This window comes from Hemicordylus capensis, chromosome 1 (assembly GCF_027244095.1).
Source record: "Hemicordylus capensis ecotype Gifberg chromosome 1, rHemCap1.1.pri, whole genome shotgun sequence".
Classification (NCBI taxonomy): Eukaryota; Metazoa; Chordata; class Lepidosauria; order Squamata; family Cordylidae; genus Hemicordylus; species Hemicordylus capensis.
Window position 1 is genome coordinate 388,874,765 of NC_069657.1, and position 24,148 is coordinate 388,898,912.

At 44.3% G+C, this 24,148-nt stretch overlaps 1 protein-coding gene across 1 annotated transcript; it reads left to right on the plus strand.

Moving 5' to 3' along the window:
- Positions 1-11,614: 11,614 nt before the first annotated feature.
- Positions 11,615-12,873, plus strand: LOC128339351 (uncharacterized). Its single transcript, XM_053283093.1, has 2 exons — positions 11,615-11,841; positions 12,248-12,873. Exons 1-2 carry the CDS (start codon positions 11,715-11,717, stop codon positions 12,871-12,873), a joined length of 753 nt encoding a protein of 250 aa, XP_053139068.1. The 5' UTR covers positions 11,615-11,714.
- Positions 12,874-24,148: the final 11,275 nt, after the last annotated feature.

Genomic DNA, 24,148 nt, shown 5'->3' on the forward strand with positions numbered 1-24,148 from the left:
TTTCTGTGCAAGCACACAGTTAAGTTGTCCCCTGTCCAGCTCCTGCTGAAAAAAACAACTCAACCCCTCCACTGTTATTTTTTCAGTCAGAAAAAGTCCGCTTTTTAAAAACCAAAAGCTGGTGTTCTCAGGATTCTAACAAAGGGTGTAGGTATACAAAAATACATAAGGGGGTTGTGTGTGACTTCCAGACGGTATAATTTCTGCCAGCGTCTTGATAATGATGCTACTTGGAAGAGGACAAAAGCAAGAGAAATAGTCTCCCTGTTTTCTTCAAGTGTGTGTGTGTGTGTGTGTGTGTGTAACAATGAGAGAAGTAAAGACTCAATCATTGTGTCTTCTTTATGAGTTCAAGTTTTCCCAGTAATAATTTTGCATTTAGAAGGAACTGTATAAATTGCCACTGGAAGATGTGAAGATCGTCACTGATTAGTACCTACTGCCACCATGTGGTGATTGTTATATAAGGACTAGTATTTTTAAGCCCGTTATAATAACGGGCGCTAGCCTTCCCCCCCCCCTTTAATAGTTCTTCCTTTCTTTTGGTTTTTTTCTTTTCTTTTTTCTCCTTTTCTATTTGTTGTTTTTCTCCCTTTGTTCTTCACTTTTATCTCTCTTATTTTCCCTTCCTCCCTCTTTGTTTATTTTGTTCTTTTCTTTCCCTTCTCTCTCTTCTCTCTTATTCCTTCTTTATTTCTTTTCTTTTTTCTATTGTTCTGTCTCCCTCCCTCATTCCTTGTTTTCTCTCTCACTGTCTGTCGAAAAAGATACGGCCGCCCAGACACGGGTGGCCATGTTGGCCAAATTATCTGAAGTGCCCCTAATGATTCCCGCAGCGGCCACCGCCAGCGACCGTCCGCCCGCCCTCCCAGCTGCCCCAGTCCGCCTTTTCTGGCCCTATGGGCGGCCATGTTTGCCTAATTGCTGTCCTGAATGTTCTAAATAATTGCTGCCGCGGCCACCGACCGCCCTCCCACCCTCCCAGATGCCCAAGTCCTCCTTTTCGCCCCCCCCAACTGATTAAGGGCCAAATCGGCCCTTGCAATTGTCCCTGCGGCCGACGACGACGACCACCCGTCTGCCCTCCCAACTGCCGAGTCCTCCTCTGCCCCGGCCCACGTCATTCAGGCGATAGAAGTCCATATTTTGAGAAGAAGAAAGGAGTTCGCAAGCAGAGCTCCTCTCTCTGAAAAGCCTCTTCTTGATCTGGCGCTTAGGGCGCAAAGGACGCCTATTGCATCCTTTGTGTCCATAGCACCAGTTCCGGCAGTGACTTTGCACAGAGAGGAGCTCTGTTTGCGAGCTCCTCTCTCCTTCACAAAATATGGATTTTTATCGCCCGACTGACGCGGGCCTAATAGGGTAAGGAGGAATCGGGCAGCTGGGAGGGCGGTCGGTGGCGGCGGCTGTGGGGGCAATTGCATGGGCCGATTTGGCCCTTAATCATGTGGGGGGGTTGAAAAGGAGGACTCGGGCAGCTTGGAGGGCAGGTGGGTGGCCGTCGCCGGCAGCCGCGGCAGCAATTATTAAAAACAAACGGGACAACAATTTAGCAAACATGGCCGCCTGTGGGGCTGGGAGAGGAGGACTTGGGCAGCTGGGAGGACAGGTGGGCGGGCGGCCGCGGCGGCCGCTGCGGGAATTGTTAGGGGCACTTCAGATAATTTGGCCAACATGGTCGCCCGTGTCTGGGCGGCCGTATCTTTCTCGGCAGTTCTGGGCATGCGCTCCGTGCATGCCCAGAACTGCCAAGAAAGACACGGGTGGCACGGTCACACACTCAAGGGTTTTATTATAGAGGATGCACACAGCAGCAATCTTTGTGCATGACATAGCATGACGATGAGTAGGCAGCTAAATAATAATTAAAAAGTTTTACATTGGAGGCAGGACTTGTCCACAAGGCAGACCTAGATGGTCGCTTAGGGCACCAATTACTGCGGGGGGGGGGGCATAAACAGTACCAGAATATAGATTTGCCAATTATCCATGCTCTCCCTATTGTATTACACCCCTGAAGTACTGCACAGTGGTGTAATAATTAGATATATAATACTGAACCCTGCTCCCCAAAGGGCCTGTACATTCTGCACCCCAAAATAAACAGTCATCTTTGTCCATTGCACCTCAGCTCACAATAAAGAGTTCATCTCATAAGCAGCTATCCCTATCTTGAACATGAATTGCTTGCCTCAACATTCATTTCCAGAAAGAAATAGATTGGATTTCCAAATTAACAGCAGGATCTTTTAATTTCTGAAGTGTTAACAGTTTTGCCCCCATAATGAATTGGGAACTCTCTCTACTGTATCCTCAAACCAGCAAGAGTTAGTCATTTGCTGGTCATCCATGTGGGCTGGCCATTTGGCCTCGCAAATGAGCAGTCTGTGCAGCTTAAGTTAAAGCTCGGGTTCTCAGCTGGATGAGGCTCCAAGAGCAATCTTCGCTTAAAGGTAAAGTGTGCTATCAAGTCGATTTCGAGGCGCCCACAGAGCCCTGTGGTTGTCTTTTGTAGAATACAGGAGGGGTTTACCATTGTCTCCTCCCACACAGTATGAGATTATGCCTTTCAGCATCTTCCTATATCGCTGCTGCCCGATATAGTACGAGCGGGGATTCGAACCAGCAACCTTCTGCTTGTTAGTCAAGCATTTTCCCACTGTGCTTAGGGTGCCAAAAACCATAGGGCCAGCCCTGATTGGAGGACTATAGGAAACAACAAGCAACTCCTGAGTAGGCTGATGGAACTGCCAAACAGTGGACAAACTAAACAAAATAAGTGAATTAACATATAAGACTTTGCAACATTATACTGTATTACCATATTCTTTTTTTGTGTGTGTGTGCATAGTGATCTACTACTGAGATCTCAGCAATCCATTTAAAGTTGTGTGCACCTTACTGACTGATTTAGATGGATTTTCTAGTTTTATCCTTTTGCAGCTTGTATTACATTTAAAACCCACATTTCTTCTAAAATGGAACTCAAGGTGATGGTGAACATAAGATTCCCTGACAATCTCCTGTCCAGGCAGTGACCATAAGAATTTCCTAGATTCAGCAAAGTTGCTGCATCATATGCATTTAGACCATATCCTTGGTCCAAATAAAGTAAATAAAGTGTGCCATTGAGTCGGTGTCAGCTCCTGGCAACCACAGAACCCTGTGGTTGTCTTTGGTAGAATATAGGAGGGGTTTACCATTGTCTCTTCCTGAGCAGTATGAGAGGACGCCTTTCAGTATCTTCCTATATCACTGCTTGCTGCCCGATTTAGGTGTTTAGCGGGGATTCGAACTGTCAACCTCTGGCTTGCTAGTCAAGTCATTTACCCGCTGTGACATTAGGTGGCTAAGCAGCACTTCAATTCTGAAATGAGAGGTGCCTGCCAAGGCTTAGTTTTTCACAAAAGCGATAACTATGAAGTTGGGCAATCGGCCCCGGTCTTACACAGTCTTTCAAGCACTAGACACATTTTGTTGAATACTAAAACAAACAAAAAAGTGGCTTTCCTTTATGGACCATCCCTTGTAAAAAGCTACACTGCAGCAGCTCCCATACAATCGGCATCATGCCATTGTCTGCTATGTAGATTGTACTTGGGGGTGTGTGATTTAAGTTAGGGAAGCAGCACAGAGAGAAAGGATTAAACTTTTCTCCCTCAGAGTCATGACTCCAATCTGAATAAGGCCTTGCTGTTAATGAAAGAATAGGGCCATAGCTGAGTGAAAGAGCATCTGCTTAGCATGCAGAAAGTCCTGGGTCCAACCCCTGGCATTGTCAGGTAGTCTCCTCCTCACTGCAGGCCCTGAGCCTCCTGAAAAGTCCATCCTGAGGCTCCATTTATAGAAGGCATTTTCCCTTATTTCCAATGATTTCTCACCGCAGCCCCTTATGTCACATCCCACACCGTTCTCAAAGGCCGCCTGGCCCTCAGAAGGAGTTCTTGGAGCCTGCAACGGAGAGGAAGTGTAAAGAAAGGTTTGTTCTGCTCGTGTGAGCCTGGATCCAACTCATGTCAGTCTAGACCCAATGTTATAATCATACTGCACAGTGTAATAATATATTGAGACTGCTTTGACTCAATATATCTGTTTAAACCAATACTTCCATTGCAGTCATTTTCTGCCAGCTTGGAAGCATCACTGGACAGCTGCCATATATTTTGATGTACTGTCAAAATGGCAAGCATTGCTAATGACTCTTAACCGTAACAACTACTGGCCATTTGAAGGTCAATAATAGTTCATGTTTTAGAACTAGAACATATAACTTTCCCAGCCATATGGTAATATATACGATGAACTGACAATTGCAATTTCTATGGCCTGTGAACCAATGTAATTACAGATCGGTCTAGTTGCAGATGATCCATTTATTCTGGTAAATGTCAAAGGCAACAGGTGTTTTAAAGTGGGCAACTAGGAAGAGCATTCATAGAGTAAAGCGAGTTGTTGCAGTATATATACATGTTTCAAATGTAAGACAAAAAATGAGATCTTGCCACTACCTATCTGCTGTAATAAAAACAGAAATTGCATTTGTAACCAAATTTGTTTCCTATGTAGTTTAGAATTGGCTTTTTGCCTTATAAAGAGATTGCATGCTATTTACCCAAGCATCAAGAAATATGCTTATTTATTACAGCAGTTATTTATATCTAGATAGAGTCTACTGAAAAAAAGCAACAATCTTCAGCATTACTACATAGTTGAGTTCCTTTTATCGTTGCCAATTTTTGATGTGTTCTCTCTTTGTTTAAGAGTAGGCCCAACAGATTTAACCCCTGCTTCATTTATAATAACAAAAAGTAACAAATTCCTACTGGAATCTTTTATTACAGGGCATTTAAAGAGAAACCTTGGCTTCAACAACTGAGTACTGCAAGAACCCTAGCCAAAAAGAACATATGCAAACCCGTGTTCTGACTTGACCATTTGTAATGAGCATTTCCAGGAAACAACCCATCTTGGGGGCGGGGAATGTGTATTTAGATATTGTGCTGCATTCACTGAGATTTCCATGCTTTTTCTTGTTTCTATCCACCACCACTGAAATAACATTCAGAGACTGTTAACAAAGGTATGTTATTCACTTTCAAAAAGTAATATACAAAGTGTAACTGAATATTTTAGACTCTAAAGCAATTTGAGATAAATTTACATCAAATTACATTGGGCTTTTTCAGTAGTGGCCCCCTGCTTTTGGAATGGCTTCCTAGAGGGGCTTAATTAGTCTCCTTCTTTCATTAGCTTTAAAAAGGACTTTAAAACCTTCCTTAAATACTGACTATAATAGGGTGTCTTTTTTTAATCACTAGTCCAAACTGCTGATTTATCTCATTTTATCTTATCTTATTTGCTAATTTATCGCTGGTTTTAGCATGTCATTATTGTATTGTGTTTTAATTTTGGGGGGGTCTTTTATTGGTTTATTGTAAATGTGTTTTGTAGATTATTTAAGATATTTATATCCCATTGCTGCTCAGGGCCACTTACAATAATTTGGTAAACAAACTATTCTTGTCTGCATACACAAAAATCTCTCTGTAGCCAGAGGTTCTCAGGTGAAAAGTCTCACACCTGCTATAAACATCAGATGTGTCATTGTGAGGGCAATAGAAATCGAATAAATAATAAATAAATAAAATAAATATCACCCAGCTATAAATCTGATGTTATTGAAAATGACTTTGAGAATTGTTATGGTTAAAAGGGGGGATATAAAAAAAGTTAGTGTGCTGTAGTCAAAGTAGGGTTGCCAACTAGGGACTTTTATAGAGGATATGTGACTATTTGGGGGACAAAAAAAACTTATTTCCCGCATTAAGAGGAATAGAGACTATTTTGGGGATCAAACAACTTTTTATTTTTATTTTTATTTTTTGCATTTGTTCTAGTGCAACAAATTTGCATTTTTTGTAGTTTTGGGGAGCACCTGGAACATTTTGTTGGCTCAGAGCTTGTTGCTCTCATGAGCAGCATCACCTCCTTTGTCTCCTCCCCCTGCCAGCATCCTACTGACCATCCAACCAATGAGGAAGCCAGAGTGGAGGTTCTGCTTCCATGGAAGGTAACAGAGCCTCGTGATGCAACAGCACCGATAGGTGGACCTGGCAGGCGCAGCTTGGTGGTGGTGGCAGTGAGAAGGCAGCAGTTAGCTAACTAACTTTAATCTCTTCTATATTTCTTGGGAAGAGCAACTGGCCCTATCCAAGCTCAGCAAAATACCTGTTCAATGCCTGTTGCTGATGTTACCTTACATTTACCTTGCATTTCTTTTTAGATCGAGAACCCTTTTGGTGTTGGGAATTCTCTCTGGTAAGAGAAACCCTTTTTCATTATAGCAGAGTGCACAGAGGCACAACACAGCGGAATTTAGTTAGGCATGTGTGTATGCTGAGAGTAAAGTAACTTGGAGCCAGTTCATAGTTTTCAAATCAATGTAAATGGTATTTATTAGAGAACTCCATTCTAGATAGGAAAGTGAGGAGATGGGTTCTCTAATCAAGCTAGCTAGCTGGATGCAGATGGATTCTGCATCTCTGCACACATGGTGCAGGGGAGAGGAGCTTGCATGTTGCAAGGTAGAAGGAAGGGAAGAGAAGGGAGAGATGAAAGAAGTGGCTGGAAGGAAGGAAGTCCCTAAGATTAGCAATCTACATATCAAAGGGATAGTGTCAGAGCAGTAGAGAAAGGCTGGCCAATGTCTTGACCTCTCTAGCCCTCTGACTCACTAGTCTGTCCTCCTATGTCATTGAGACAAGAGACAGCGCATAGTCCTTCACTTCCAACATTTGGAACAGTGGGACATCTTATTATTTATTTTTCCTTTGAAAACCACTGTGAAACCTGCAATATTGTTATGTATTTACTGTTTAACTCTGTAAAACAAGCTAGCGAGTGGGAGACCATGCACACACTGCTGCACCAGCATGCAAAGAGGCTGGCTTGGTAGCTAGCTGGCTGCCCTGCCTTGAGCCAAGAGGTGAAGTTGCTGGCCTGGCTGGGGAGACCAGGCTGGGTAACCCATGGTGGAGGAGGACAGAGGACTGTGTGTATGGTAAACCTAACCAGGAGATGAATTAACGGTTAAGAAACATGGGCCTTGAGAACTCTGTACCTAGACAGCAGACGGAGCAGACATACAGCTCACCTGGTCATCAACTTCACAGTGATGAGCTGTATTTATTTTCAAATCATCCAATTTTTATCAAAATATGCACATATAATGGCTTGGGTCCAGGGTGCTTAGAGGGCACATTCTCTGTCATGAACCCTGTCACCTATTAAGATCATCTGGAGAGGTCCAGTTACAGTTGCCGCCAACTCATTAGATGGTGGGACCGGGCCTTTTCTGTGGCTGCCCCAAGGTTTTGGAATATGCCCCTGTTGAAATAAGAGCATCTCCTTCTCTGTTTGTTTTTAGGAGGACTCTGAAGATGTACCTGTTTTCCCAGGCTTTTAATTGAAATTGAAATTTTAATGTTTGTACTCGTCAAGATTTTTTATCTGTTTTATTATTTTAATGGTTGTTTATTATTTTTATAATTGTTATGTTTTACCGCCTGGAGATTTCTACCAGTGGATGTTTTACTGCTTGTATACCTCCTGGAGATTTCTATATCAGTCAGTTTAGAAATATGATAGATAGATAGATAGATAGATAGATAGATAGATAGATAGATAGAATAAAATATCACTAAACATATGCAAATTTTATTCAAAGTGGAGGCTTTTTGGATACTTCGGGGGCGGTGAAAAGTGTTCTCTATTAGGGATGTGCATGAACCTGTTCAGAGGCCCTTTTACGGGCCTCCGAACAGGTTCGAACACAGGGCCAGTTTGAAGTGCGATGCTGGCGAGGGTGCCGCTTTAAGGGCAAGGGAAGGTGCACTTACCGCTCCCACTGCTTTCCCCCCGCCAGCACTCATTACCGGTAAAAACATTTGGGGCAGCAGCATACCTCCCTGCCGCCCCTTCCCTCTCCTTGGCCGGAAGTGGCCGGATGTCCCGGGTGCGTGTGCGCACGACATGTGCGGGCGCAGGCAAACACGTGCACAACAGACGGGCGTGCATGTGCAAGCAACATGTGCACGCACACACAGGTCTTCTAGCCACTTCTGGCCAAGGAGGAGGAAGGGGCAGCAGGGAGGTACGTTGCGGCCCCGAAGGTTTTTACTGGTAACGAGCGCTGGAGGGGGGAAAGCGGTGGGAGGGGTAAGTGCACCCTCCCCCGCCAGCGTCGAGCCACCCAGCCTCTGTTCCGTGCACATCCCTATCCTCTATTTCCACGTTTTTGGTGATGGATATTGACTTTTTTTCACCATCTGGACCTCGCAACTCTAAGTCGGGGCCAGGGCCCTCAAAACAACACACCCTTCATAGATAGCTGCTGAGGGCCTAGCACCCTGAAGGCTACTGCTTATGTCTGCCCTGACCCCTAAGGAGGAGTGGGCCCCAGCAACAATGGTGTTTTAGCCAGTGGCTACCACCTGCCATGTCCCCACGCCGCCCCCACAACATCCCATGTAGAGTTGTGATGCTACATGGGACATTGTAGTGGTGGGGAGGGGATGGATGGCAGGTGGCAACTGCTAGCAAGGACACTGCTGGCTGACTAAGAACTAAAAACATCCATTCTCTCTCAGGCTAAGCTACTTCATAGGGTTGTTGTGAGGAGAAAACAGAGAGTCTGAGCTCTTTGGAGGAAGACTGGAGTATAAATATTGTCAAATAAACAGATAACTAATCCATGGATTATAATATTTAATTGGTAGTGCCTGTGAAAGTGTTTGCTATTAATCTGGATTAATTTCCCCCCTATTAATTGTATATTTCTTTGGATATTTTTCTTTCTTGCTAATTTATGGCCTTCATAGGGCTTCATATAAGAACTTTGGGGTGTGGATATATTGTTTTAGTCAGCTGGATGAAGGTTTGACTTTAATGCTGCTGTGCTAAACTCTTTTAACCTGTTATTTCCATATAGTAGTTTCTATAGCATAATGTATTGTTGTTTGTCACCTTGGACTATGCATTCTGGTAAATAAAAAATGTTGTTTTATTATAATATTCAAGTTTTACAATTAAGAACATAAGAACAGCCCTGCTGGATCAGGTTCAAGGCCCATCTAGTCCAGCATCCTGTTATATCTGGGGAAAGTGGGGGTGGGGTCAACCATTGCCACTTCTCCACTGCACCAGTGCAGTCAACTGGGAAGTTATTTTAGGTTGCTATCTTGCTGCACTGGTGCATCCTTGCTCTGTATGTCAACCAAGTTTGTAAATGAAGCCTGTTTTATTTAGAGTGTATCCTATATATTACAGTGGATCAGCCCTTTCTGTAAAAAAAAAAATTGCATTGTATCTTTTGATATGTGTCTCTTTTATCATTTCCCAGGAAAACTTAATGTTAGCAGTGAGACAGTTCAGCATGGAATAGAGGGATTAACATACCTTCTCACGGAGAGCTCAAAACTCATAGTAAGGGTAACCTGGAGTGCTTTGTTCTTTGAAAATCATGTTTCTGTAAGCTGCTGTGAAAGCCCTGTTAGAGGAAAATTAGGATAGTAAGTATACATATTTAATGATGCAGGCAAACACACAGGATGGCTTTTCCTGGAATTAAAAAAATAAAATAAAATAAAGGTCTAAGTTCTGCAGTATGTGGTATCTCAGATGAAAGCTCAGAAAAATTATCTGTGAATTACGATGCTTTAGTCAGCCACCATGTGGATTTTCCACCTTTTCTACCAGTTCATACTCTGTGGCTGTAACAGCAGTTTAATCTTCATGGGTTAATGGATATCTCCATGTTGTGCAAAACTTCACCTGCTTTTGGTTCTATTGGAGGCCAGGCCAGTTTTTTCCTGGTCAGCTTGCACCTCTGCTGCTTCTATGATTATTACTGTCCAGAGGCATAACTAGGGAAAATGGCGCCCGGGGCAAGCACTGAAATTGCGCCCCCCCCCCCGCGCCCCTGACCCTTGTTATTTTTAAATTTTTATTCTTAAAACCTATATTTACACAGGCAGTATTATATACAGCATTTTTGATGTACGCCTCAAGATCTGTAGAAATCTAGTATTCCAAGGGCAGTTTCTGTTCTCTGCAAAACAGCTCTCCTGCAACAAATAAATAAAACAGGGTCATGCATGCACAACTCACAATCCTGTAAATGGTTTAAATTAAATAAACTCACCCAGCACACGTGTTCATGCCAGCCACTCCTCACAATGTAATCTGTAATAAAAAGGGCCATCTTGTTCATGATTTGCTGGCTCACCGCAGGACATAGACGTTTTGTAAGACTTTTTGTAAGCAAACCACCGAACAGAAAAATAGTTAAAAATCTGCCCTTATTGATTTTCCCATCTGCAAATTCTGCAGCCATCATGGATGTGAAATAGTTCTCAATATCTAGCAAACTGTTAGGGTGAAGAGAGTCCATGTGGGGGCTTAGTTCGGCCTCCATTTTAAGTAGCAAGGGGCCTATCCCTTCCGGTTCTGGTTTTCCACAGGCCTGGCGAATACAACCCATAGCAAGAGAATAAACATGCCGATATTCCATCTTGGCGCCCGTTTAGGTTCTGATTGGGGAGGATATGTCTGAGCATGTCCCTGACTGGGTATTTTGTATATATTCAACAGCACTCACCAAAAACAAAGAAAAAACACCACCAAAGAGGATGAGCATTAGGGATGATGAAATGAGCACGCTCGTGATCTCTGAAGATAAGGGTATGGTTATATTCTACTCTCCCCAGCCCATTTTTTAGGGGTTGTTTTAAAATGTTATGAATATATATACATGACTGATTTATATTTAATGTTCTACAGCAGTGATTCTCAAACTTGGGTCCTCAGGTGTTATTGGACTTCAACTCCCATAATCCCCAGCCTCAGTGACCTTTGGTTGGGGATTATGAGAGTTGAAGTCCAATAACACCTGAGGACCCAAGTTTGAGAATCACTGTTCTACAGAAACTGTTGTTCAAGCACCTCAGCCTGGGAGAGCCACTTTTTCGCTCTCAAAGGGTTCGGACCCATGTCTCATCCCAAAGGATGAGGTTCTCACATCACAGGCTGTTAGAAACACAGTATCTGGTAAATTACATTTTTAAAATTTAAAATAAAATCTAGATGAGTAGTGTTTTGAAGGGTTTTCTGAGTAAGAACATCTCTCTCTCTCTATTTTTATTGTAGAAGGCATAGGGCAGAGAACTGATGATAACATAGGTAAGAACAGGGCTTCCCCCCCCCCAAATCTCTCTGTAATATCTCATTCTAAAATTCAACAAAATGTGTATTATTTCTCTGTGTAAACCACCCTAAGCAATTTTTTATTATTTATTTATTTTTGGAAGGGGGGGTATAGAAATAGAATTATTATTAGTTATGGTTAATACATGCCTATGTTGTTCACAGTGGACCTGACAAATACCCAGGATGGGTTGCGGAATCTGACTGAGAGTGCTCTAGAGGGTAAAATAGCTTTTATTTTTTAAAAGCATCCCTGCAAATGTATACGCCGTGTGGAAACCTCAGACTAATTCTATCTAACCCCCCCTTTTTTACCCCTACAGAAGAGCCTGAACCAGCTCCCACACATCTAAGCAGGTTGACGAGAAAAGCAAAGAGTAAGGGTGGGAGAAAGAAAGAAAGAAATGTTTTAACTATTTTATTTTATGTATAGCATTTATTGATAAAACCGTATGATTCCCTTGTCTGCAGATGTGGTATTCCATGAACAGCATCAACCTGGACACAAGGCATCCAGGGACTCCAACGTGGAGGTGCAGCCAGCCTACAAAAAACCCAGAAAGGCTATCCTGGAACCTGGTAAGACATTTCCACACTGCATGACACAAACAGCAACATACTTCAGTAACACACATGTTTGTACCATGCGGGTAAGACATGTCTGCACCGCATGACACAAACACGCTCACACATCAAGCACACACCTATGTGCCATGTTGGGGAGGACCCCCTTGTCTGCGTGGATTCCTAAAGTCGTTCCCTCTACTACCCGACGACAGCTGACCCGGAAGCCATAGGAGCGGGCAAAACCACAAGACAGCCAGAGACCCTTTCAGAAGTCTGGTAAGTCTACACACACACCCATGGCACAACACACACACACACACACACACACACGTTTGCGAGTTCAAAACCCACTAGCTGTGGGTGATTTACTCCAGACATATCTGGTGACCCCCTGCCCCCTCTGATCTATCTGTTTCAGAACATGAACCAGGGGTCCATGATGCCCAAGACCTGAACTTCCAAGCTAACGAGTTCTTGGCCAGCATGTCACGTGTTACAGAACACATAGAGACATTGATAAGGACTAGGGCAGAGGCTTTTGAACGCAAGGCCGAAGCTGAGCAACACCTTGAACAAGCAAAACGCATCATACGTAAAGAAATGGCCGTGATTAGTGATACTTCACAACAGCTACGAAGTCTAAAGACACGTGCAAGCCCTGTGTGTGATTTCGTAGACAGAAATAAAAAAGATCAACCATACCCTGTCTGCATACAGGTGGGGGGAGGGCCCGCATCTAGCCACCAGCCAGGAGGGCATAGGAATGCTTCTGATTCTTCAGACGAATTTGAACCATCCGTGGAGTCACCTAGTGGCCCCGGTCCTCAGAATGCTTTTACTGAACAGTGTGTAACCCAGAATGGGACCGCTCGATGTGAGGCTTCTGATGTTGGCCCAAATGCCACCCCCAAAGAGCGGGCTACCCACAGTGGAGCTTCTCGAGGGGGCTTGGCATTCGATGTTGGACCTGCAGCGGGTTCCCAACAGTTCTCTTCTGAAGAAGCAGCAGGCATTTCTGAAGAACCCCCACCTGTGGATCTTTAGTTTATACAGCGTTATAATAGGAGCTATGCATGCTTTAATGGAACTGAAATGTATTACGAATTCAAGTTTGTGAATTTGGACAGAGTACACTCCTTTTGTGATGCGCTATCTGGGATGCATTCTGCTATTCAAAGGGTTCTGGATAATATAAACAACCATATAGAACCAGGGGACTTTGTACAACTCAGATTGCGAGCGCCAGGGCTTTCAAACCCCCTTTACTCAGCAAGGAGACAGGCAGGCCATCTGAACGCTGAGACATTCCTAAGTGCTATATCTAACCTGCTTCAAAGTTACGCACAAATTTTAGCTGATGGTGTATTAACACTGGCGGTGATTGTCATCACACCCCCCACGAGGAGCCGGTTGCAGGCATATAAAATCAATACCCTATAGCAGCATTATACAGAAAAAGAGGCTGCATCTGATAGATGTCCCCATGCCTAACACAGCACTCTGTTTTGCAGCAAGCCTCATGGCTGTTCTAGATTTGAGAGCTACCGCTACACAGATAAAAAAGGGGGCAAAAAAGTTGTACAGGGATCTTGGGTGGAGTAAGCAAAAACAAGTGTCTTTTGCAGACGTGGAAACCGTAGAGACACATATGAAGGTCAATGTTGTGCTTGTGCAATGGGGAGCTTCTGGATGGAGTATTTTAAAAACTCCTGAACAGAAGTATCTCAAAACCTGTTTTCTGTTACTTCATAATGATCATTATTATGGAGTTAAGAACATCAAAGGGTTTTTGGGGACAAGAATTTTTTGTTATGTCTGCTACACGCCCTACAGACACACACACGACTGTTTGATGAGGTGCCACCGCTGTTTAGAGTCTGGCTGTGTAAAACATGTGGGGCGTGTAATCAGATGCCCTAAATGCAAGATGCAGTGTAGATCACATGAGTGTCCAGGAAAGCATATGAAGCTCGCCGCCATGGGGAGGGTAGAATGCATCCCACGTGATCTATGTGAAAAGTGCTTCCGCTATGTCAAGGCGGGTCATGAAGCTGAACGCACCTGTAGGAGAAAGTAGTGCCGTGTATGTTATGACTACCTTTCCCCCGGGGTAGAACACGTGTGTTACATTCCATGTCTACAGTACCTCGAGATATCAGTAAAATATGTGTTTTATGACTGCGAATTCAGGCAGGAGGATGGGATTCACGTCCCAAACTATATTTATGCCAAGGCCTTTGAAGGGGAGACTGTGGAGCCTGTTAAAGCATATCAAGAGAAACAGAAAGATTGGGAAAAGTGGGAGCCCCAAGGAAAATATTGGGAATTTAAGGGAGATAAATGTCTGAATGACTTTGTATTACATTTTACATCAGATAGTAAGTTTATGGGGTGCACATTTCTCGCTCACAATTCGCGGAGCTACGATGGCATACTGATACTGAGAGAGCTAATCAATGAAGGCCTCGATGTAGAGCTGCTCACACAGGGGGGAAAACTACTATGTATAACAGTTTTAAAAAATGACATAAAATTTATAGATTCCCTATGCCACCTACCCATGGCTCTAGCAAAGCTCCCCAAAGCTATGGGTTTTCAGGGTTGCAAGGGCTATTTCCCACATTTCTTTAATAAAAAAGAAAATGAGAGTTATGTTGGGAATATGCCAGAGCCCCAGGACTACGATGTGGATGCTATGAAGCCTGCAGATAGGGAAGAATTCATGAAGTGGTATGAGGAAAACAAATAAAAAACGTTTGACATGCAGAAGGAATTGGCCTATTACTGTCAGAAAGATGTAGACATCCTGATGCAGGCCTGTACAAAATATAGACATGAATTGGTTGAGATGACATGGGATGTCATTGATAAACCTATGGGGAGGAAAAATGCCAGGGTGCTGGTGGGTATCGACCCCTTCCAATACCCCACATTTGCTAGTGTGTGCTTAAGAATGTACCGCTACAAGTATCTGAAAAGTGAAGAGATCGCCATTCCGGCCCCAGATAATTACCATCGTCAGTGCAAAAGATTCTCAACTATGTCCATTCAATGGTTGGAATACATAGCCCACAGGGAAAACATACATATTCAACACGCTTTGAAAGGGGGTGAGTTTAAGGTTGATATTCCTCAGGAGCTTCAGGAGGCGTCAGGGGGTATTAAGGCATATTATTTAGATGGTTATTCTGTGAATGGGGGAAAGAAATGTGCTTTTGAATTTAATGGCTGTTTTTATCATGGGTGTGTAACCTGTTATTCAGCACACAAACAGCACCCCATGTTGTCAGAAACCTATGGTTTTCTCTACAATGCTAGTGAGAGGAAAGCTGATGTCTTAAAACGCTTGGGGTTTGAAGTCCGTTGTATATGGGAGCATGAGTGGCGTGACATGGTCAAGGGGGATCAGAAGGTGATAGATTTTCTGAAGCAGCAGGGATTTCCAGAACCTCTGGAACCTAGAGGTGCGTTGTTTGGGGGCAGGACAGGCTGTGTGAGTCTGTATTATGAGGCGAAGGAGGGAGAACAGATTCACTACTCGGATTTTACCTCTCTCTATCCTTTTATCATGCGAAATCGCCAGTTTCCCATAGGATACCCTAAAGTAATTTATGACGATTTTAGACCACTCTCTGAATATTTTGGAATTACCAAGGTAAAGATTTACCCCCCACACCGTCTCTTTTTCCCTGTCCTACCTGTCAAGATGAATGGGAAGCTCATGTTTCCGCTGTGCAGTCTCTGTGCAGACTCACAGCAGCTGGAGCAATGCAGACACAATGATGAGGAAAGGGCGTTGGTGGGTACATGGTGCACTGTTGAATTGGATGTTGCTGTGACTAAAGGTTACAGGGTGGCACAGATCTATGAGGTTTGGCATTTTGAAAGGAGGTCTGGCAGCCTCTTTTCAGAGTACGTCAAAACATTTCTCAGGCAGAAGCAAGAGGCTTCTGGCTACCCAGCAGAGTATGTCAGCAGGGAGGATAGGGAGAAATACATTGCTGAGTATTATAAGAAAGAAGGTGTGTGTTTACACCCCGAGATGATTGAATCAAATCCTGCTAAACGCCAGATAGCCAAGCTTTTCTTAAATTCCTTGTGGGGGAAATTTGCTCAGAGGTCAAACCTTCCTAGGACATCCATAGTAAAAAGCCCTAATGAGCTTTTCCAATACCTCTTTTCAGATAGCTATGAGGTCTCTATGTGTGAATTCCTTGATGATGATACATGTTGTGTGTTTTGGAAAGATGCGAAAGAACGTATAGTTCCGCCAGGTCACACAAATGTTTTTCTGGCATGCTTTACAACCGCATATGCATGCCTGCATTTGTACTCTATCATGGAGAAGCTGGGGGAACGGTGCCTGTACCATGACACAGATTCTGTGATCTATGTGTCTCGTGAGGGGGAGTACAACCCACCCCTTGGAAACTTTTTAGGGGAGCTGACAAATGAACTACCGGCAGACCAGCACATAACAGAGTTTGTGAGCACAGGTCCTAAATCTTACAGCTACAAGCTGTCAGGGGGTGCGTTGTGTATTAAAGTCAAGGGAATTACTCTGAACTTTTCTAACTGTCAAAAAATTAATTTTGACAGTCTGCAAAATCTGGTTTTTGCCTACGTTTCGGACCAGAACCCGGCACGTGAGATTGTGGTAGAGCAGAATGGCATAGTTAGAAATAAGAAGAGATGGGAGATAGAAACACGTCTTTTGAGGAAGACGCAGAGAGTGGTGTTTGATAAGCGCGTCATCGTTGAGGGTTTTAAGACTATACCATACGGGTATTAAAATGGATGTTCGATGGCAACACCCCTTCTCCGCTATCCTTGCGGGACCAAGCAGCAGCGGAAAAACGTTTTTCCTTTAAAAAATGCTGGACAATGCACACAGTGTGCTATCTGTGATGCCTGAAAAAATTGTGTGGTGTTAGTCTTGTTGGCAGCCTTTGTACAAACAAATGCTCTGTAAATACCTCATGATAAAATTTGTAGAAGGTATGCCTGAGAAAATTGATGATGATGATTTGTTACCACCAAATAAAATCTGTTTTCTTGTTCTGGATGACCTGATGAGTGCTTCATCTGACAGCCAGCAAATTGAATGCGCTTTCACTGAGTTTGTTCACCACAGGAATCTGAGCGTTTTTCTCATCACACAGAATGTTTTCTACAAAGGGAAAGCGGCCCGTACCATAAGCCTTAATGCCAAGTATATGGTACTCTTTAAAAACCCAAGGGATAAATTACAGATCATTAATTTGGCGCGTCAGATTTTCCCCGGGGATGTCAAGTATTTCACAGAGGCCTACCACGATGCCACAAAGGAACCTTATGGTTACCTAGTTGTGGATTTAAACCCTAGAACTCCTGAGGATTATAGGATCAGAACGGGTCTTTTCCCTCCCGAGTGGCCGGTCGTGTACATCAAGAAAAAACCAAAGGGGGGATACAAAAGGGGGTCACACTGATGCTTTCACAGGTATTCCTGTTACCCCACTGCACTGAGAGCCATGTCTACCTGCGTGAAGAGAAACCTAGCCCTCTTAAAACTCCTTATTAATGCCTCACCACGTCAGAGGAAAGCCATACTATGTGCAGCTTCTGATGATTTAATATCAGCCATATCAGAGATTGCCCTGAACACCTTAAAAGGAAACATTCCATTGTCTCCACACCAGATGCGTGTACTAAGAAAAAAACGTGGATTAATTTTAAAACTGAGTAACAAGCGCGTATCTCTGAGAAAGAAGAAGCTTTTGCTCAAGCAGTCTGGAGGGTTTCTTGCACCGCTGTTAGGTATTGCAATTCCTCTGATAACAAGCCTTTTAACCAAACAATAATGGAGTATGCAGAAAAGATGTACATGGTCCCCAAACACCAGTTAGATTTGCTAAAAGGGAACCCTCCTAAGGAGAAAAACATCAGAGCTGCTACAATCTACACTTTAGACACTGAAATGCAAGGTGTTCTTCAGAGGTCTGACTTAACAGAATATGAAAAGGCTAAACTTTATGAGGGCCTACTTCAAAAATACTTAACACATGTGAGAATGGGTGATACCGAAAAGGGAAGACTAAACCTGTTTCTACCACGGCCTGAGATGCCAGCTGTTGAAGCTACACACAGCTGTGATCCCTCCTTTCAGGAAATCTTGGACACTCTCCCTGTGCGTTCTAGGAACTCGGCAAAGATTTTGTTAAACAAGCTGAGGCAGAATGCTGCAGTTACAGCGTGGGATGAGCGGGGGCGTTTTGTCTATAAGGGGACGGCTGTTGACGGTTCCAACATGGTGGATCTGATCAAGGCATTCACTCAAGTTCATGCACTGCGTTCCAAATGCTTCCCTAAAGGCTGGGACCTGTTCATGAGCGGTTTGGTAGAGTTAAATGTGCCTACCTCTGTGGCAGGAAACCAGACCAGTAGGGAGTTTTTGGAGCATATGAAGAATCCTACCCCTGCAGCTAGCCCTCTAACCTTAACTCCTACACCCAGGACTTCTAAAATACCCGTGAGAACTCACTGGTTCCAATTGTAACCTGCTACATATATATTAAAACATGCAAAAGTGTCAAATAAAATTTTTCTCTGAAATATATTTTATAGGCTGGTAGTTGCTGCTTTGTGGGTGAGAATGACACAAGCACACACACGTATACTTTTTTTAAAGCCTCAAGGCTTACTTTATTGTTCTGTGAAAATCAGTACAAGATCCACAACCTTGTGTGTTTTGAAAACAATTTGCGACATGCCTGGGCATGCATTTCTTTTTCTTAACATACAGTTCGACCATCTGGTCATTTCTTTCTAAATCCCCAGAATACAATTCTTGAATCTGCTTAAATGTTAATCCCCTACCCCTCTGCAGTAGAAAGAACAAACAGTGGTAGCTGCAGGTCACAGAGTCGTGAGCTTGGAGCTGTCGGGGTTGAAAGACAGTCTTAGAGGCATTTTTTTCTTAAAAATTCATTATCGCTTTGGGAAACCGTGGGTGATTTGGGGGGTGTCCATAAGAATAAAAAAACTCTGCCTGGTTGTCCTCTGTCAGGTAGATGGCTAACCAATGTTCTCCCGGGAATTTATGGGTGTGTGTGTTCACTACTAATCCCAAAGGTCTTTGTAGCAGTCTCTTTCTAGGCAACCAGTCACTAGGGAAAACTCCAAAGAACGTCTTTCAGGTGCAGGGGCTGGCAGACAGTATGCGTGTTAATTGTATGCTATCCATATTACATATAGTCGAACAGTACATCCCGTCTGTGGTTTATCTCGATGAGATTGTCAAATACCGCATACACAATCATATTAATGGTCAATTGAAGCGGTCTGGCAAAACGTGTCTCGGCCCTCAGATTCCCTGTCTTAATCAGGGAATAGTGGCTCCCGCATTCTTGGTCAGGTGTTAGATCAAAAGCAAACAGTGTGTAGCCTTTCCCATATTCTTCCCTATTAATGAGCAGGGGTCTGTCTTCTAGATGCTTGCCTGTGACCTGTAGCAACCCCACATACTCACGGATATAGTTACGCGCTGCAAAATCTGGCTGGTAAGGCTTCATAGGGACGGGAGTACTATCCATATAGAGGCAGGCAAAGTTGTCATAATGCTTGAAATTAAAGGGATTTTTGGTATATGAACCACTAAATGCATCGTTATCCACAAAACCAATGATGACAGTTTTTGGCAACTGCCCTAAATACAAATTTTCCTGGCTGCAGACACGGCTTCCAGCGGGAATACTGAATACTTTCATACTCACACGGTCCACAGGGTATTTTGCATTGGCTGTGAGCAACGCCTCCGCATGTGCTAACCGCACAGAAGGGTTCAGGGAACATTTCTTGATAAAGAGGGATGCCAACAGTATTTGCAGCTTGTAGCGGGGGTTAGCTCCACCTGCCATCAGACAGAACGTGTCCTTGTTGTGTGTTAGTTTAATTTTAACATCTACACCGTTTAAAAGCAGTTTTTCTTGAAACATAATATCTGTGTGTAGGTGCCCCATTAGGTCCACCTTCCGACTTTCAGATGTGAACGCTGCTCTGTCTAAAAATCCTAAATTCGCCCCATCTAAAGCTGTTATCTCGTGAAAGCCCGGGGCATCCTTATAAAATAACCCTGCTGAAAACTGTGTAGATAGAGTAGCCTCACTGTAATTCATCATTGCTTCAATGAAAGCCCTGTAGGGGTAGGTGCTACTGCTCTGACTGACAAGATGGTCTCCCAGGGTCACATCCACCTGGCTAAACATGGCTGCTATTGGGTAGTTCACAAACCCCATAGCAGAGTCCTGTGCCAAGTTGGTCCCATCCTCCTTGACAATTTTACAACACACATATAAAAGCGTGTTATTCAAATCCAGGTAAAAATCTCCAGACCCCACAATGAAAAAGTCCAGAGGGGCTGTGTCTGTCAGGGCTGTAAGCAGTGGAACCTTGACATATACGCTTCTCTCAATACTTGTTTGTGTTGGTGCGATTTGGAAAAGGTCCAGTTCCGATTTCATGCATTCTTCAGAGCTGCAATGTATAAACGCCATTATGACTTAAAAGATGTCACCGGGAGCACGTTTCCTCTTCCCCTTGGGATGCCTTCGATACTTCTGAGGCTTTTTCAGGTTCACCCCTTTTCTTTTAAGAGGTTGGGGAGGTCCTGATAGCTGCACACGTGATGCTTTTCATTTTCTTTTGATATACATCAGTCCTGACCCCCCCTTGTGAGGAAGAGGCTTGATCCATCCTGTTCAGAACTGCCTGGGAGGCATGGCCCACTACATCTTTGGCAATACCTCGCGCTGCTGTTTTGATGTGTGGCCTAATGATTTCCAGCCCCTGCCTCAAAAGAGGTGCAGCTTTCCTGAAAAGGATCCTAAATATACCCCCAATTCCTGCCCCATACATGACAGGGGCCCCCATGAAGCCAGGAAGAGCGCTTCTGGCTTGGGCCCTGTAATAGTTCTTGTAAAGGGCGAGGTTGCCATAAGTTTTCAGAATTGGCATTTTTCTTTCCCCTTAAAGTTGTAGGCCTCTTCTGGGGTGAAAGTGTAGCTTCACAATAACCTTGCCAAAATGGAATGGCACACATTTGTCCTGGTCCGTCTTTATCTGGACCGTGATCGTATCAATATGGTGCTTGCTGACAGAGATGTAGTGTGGCTTATCATAAACAATGTTAACACATTCACCGTTCAGGCCCTTCACGGTGATACTTCGCAAAAGGGGTACATGGTGGTCTCCCACGATCTGATACTCTACAATGTCTGTATAAACAAACAGAGTGTTGAACCCCCCCTGTTATGTCTGCAGGAAAAGGGAAACCTTTGCCTGCTGTATCATGAACAAACAGAGTTTTGACCCCACCGGCTATGCTTGATGGGTAAGACAGCTCTTTGGGGTGTGTGTCGGGGAGGAGTCCTAATATGTGTGCTAATTCTGCCCCGGCAGAAAAGGTGTATGCATTGTTAGGACTCATAATCTGTATATATCTAGTAACAGAGTCATAAAGCAAGGTAGTCCCCTCTAGAGCCTTCTGGGTGCTGGTGATTTCATTCATATCGTGCAGCAAATCGTTTATGCTGGAGTAATATCCCTTTCGTAAGTAGAAGGTCCATTTCTTTAACCCCTTGCTATATTGAAAGGGGGTGTCTGTCGTGATGGTGTCCCATGTGCACGGGTACTGTATCTCTGAGAGCCCCACCTCCCACTCCCCGGGAAGATCCAGTGGCCTGGCTAGTTGGATGGTGAAATCTGAGCTAGCGTTCTGTGGAAAGGCCTTCTTGCTGGTGTTACTAGGGAGTGTGATGTAAAAACCCCTATCACCCATTGCAGAGGTCTGAAGCAGGTACCCAGCTATTGAACTTGTCAGGCCACCCCACCTACTTCACTAAATGTCGTTTTACTTTGCCACAGCCTTTTGTAGCTAGAATTTTTTCAATCCTGTACAATTTGTCCTCTCCTGCTTTAACTTTCTTTAATTCTTCATGATAGAAGCTCCCAATAACTGGCTCACCCATGTAGTCTTTTACCAGATAGACCGGGCGTTCAGGATTCTGTGGTGTAGTTCTGTTCATAACCTTTCTCAAAAACCCTTTTAATTTTTGAAATCCTGACGTGATCTCCTTTTCTTAACACTGGAGACTTTGCTTTTTTATGGCTACAGCTTCCATAGACTCTTCTCCAAACAGACAGGTCGTTGCTGGTTGTGACATCTACCGGCCTGCATTGTATGGTTCTATGAAAGCTGTGGTTATAGCTCTTTAGGAGTTGAGGCAGGACATCGATATACCTGAATGTGTTCTGAGCAGTAAAATACCTCTACATACGTGTTTTCAAGGTTCGGTTCAGTCTCTCCACAAGAGCAGCTTTGACATCATTGTTGGTGACAAAGTGGTGAATACCTTGCTCCTTTAACAGGGTCCCTACAGGTTTATTTAAAAATTCCCTTCCTCTATCTGTCTGGAGCTTGCCAGGCTCTCGGCCTTCTTTGAAAATAGCTTTAAAAGCACCGGCCACTTCCCTCCCTGTTTTATCTTTTAGAGGCACAGCCCAGGCATATCTAGATAGAATGTCCACAACCGTCAAAATGTACTTGTACCCATTGTTGTATTTACAATATTGTTGCATGTCCACTAAATCGGCCTGCCATTGTGCATCCACCCCTGAAACAACAGTCTTGTTTCTTTTAAAATGAATCCTTGCAGGCCTGTGCAGAGTGTAAGCATCCTGCTCAGAAAGCCATGTCTCAACATGCCTTTTACGCAGATCTTTACTCTGTTGTCTGGTCTCTTGAAATAACGGGTTTACACCTCCAAAACTCCCCACTCTCCCAGGACTGTAATATATTTTCTTTAGAATTTCTTCGGACCCTGCCATGGTTCTGTTTAACACAAGTATGAACACACATATTTAAAACAAAATTCTTTTATTGGTCCTCATCCATACATGCACAAGATATGCAGGACACGGTGACATCCCTGAGTTGCATGTTCTCAATCCCCCGTACCTGCACAAAAGAGGGGAATATTTTAATACCACCAGGTAAAACACAGACATACAAAGCAAGGCATATTAAAACCCTCCAACTCACCAGCTTGCCGGTTTCCACAACGGGGACCTTTTCTTCAGACACGGGGACTGTTTCTTCATGCTTTGTAAGCGCATGGCCGTCCATGGTTTCCTCCTCCTCGCCGCTTTCAGATGATGAAGTAAAGCACACAGCCCTACAGTAATTGGCCCATGGGTCGGTGGGGTCTGGGGTCAGGCATTCACAAGATCCCCAGTCCTCACTTGACCTGCAGCACTTGCGCTCACAATTGAATAGCCTTGGCCTTGATGACAAGTAAGATTCGCACCCACACTCATCTGAATAAGTAAACTCTCCACATGAGCTATCACAACACTGATCGTCGCACCAATAAAAATGGGGTCTGCTCTTCACCCATTTTCTCTTCTTCCTAAGCCGCTTTTGTTTCACGGGCTCTTCTGTTTCAGAATCTGAGGAACACACGTTTCCCACTTTGGAGATGGTAGCTGGAGGCTCTTCATCTTCAGTTTCCATGGTGGTTAGAAGGCTGGTGTCACAGCGCCCGCAATCACATTCTAGTCTACCACCCTCATCCGAGGGCCCTGCTGCAAAGTTAGTCTCTGGAACCTCACCAGCAATAAGATCAGCCCTGCGAGGGGTTTTCATACCCATAGGAGGGAAGGATAGACTCCGTGCTTGCATAGGCTTAATCTTCGTGGGTGCCTGTGGTGATGATAGGTCTGTGGCACGCGGTGGAGTCCTAGCGTCAGCCATCGTCTCTGTACAGCTGTAATATGGCTTTCCCTCTAAACGCACCACCCCTAATCCTCTTTGTAGAGGGCTCACTTGACTCCGTTTCACCCGATAAAGTTACACAAAATGGCCGCCCAACCATTATCACGCCTGCGCACTCGGGCCTTTCCGGAGCCTGAAACCTGTTCCTATTGGTCCAGGCTGATTAGGCGTGTTCGTAGAGGGGTCACATGTCCACCTTCGGACATGTCTGGACATATTCTGGGGTAGGGCTGGTAGGGTGGGTGCCATACTTCTGGGGTGAGGGCGTACCCCTACTTCTGACCCTTTCCAGCCACGTGGGGTCTCCTCTGGGCCATTTCACACAATAAAGTTACACGAAATGGCCGCCCGACCATTATCACACCTGCGCACACGGACCTTTCCGGAGCCTGAAACCTGTTCTTATTGGTCCAGGGTGGCTAGGCGTGTTCGTAGAGGGGTCACATGCCCCCCTTCGGACATGTCTGGACATATTCTGGGGTAGGCGTGTTAGGGTAGGTGCCAGAC

Excerpts from the sequence above, each read along its gene's own strand:
- LOC128339351 (XM_053283093.1), top strand. The coding sequence starts at position 11,715 with ATGATTCCCTTGTCTGCAGATGTGGTATTCCATGAACAGCATCAACCT. Across the intron at positions 11,842-12,247 it reads AAAGGCTATCCTGGAACCTG|AACATGAACCAGGGGTCCAT; the intron begins GTAAGACATTTC and ends TATCTGTTTCAG.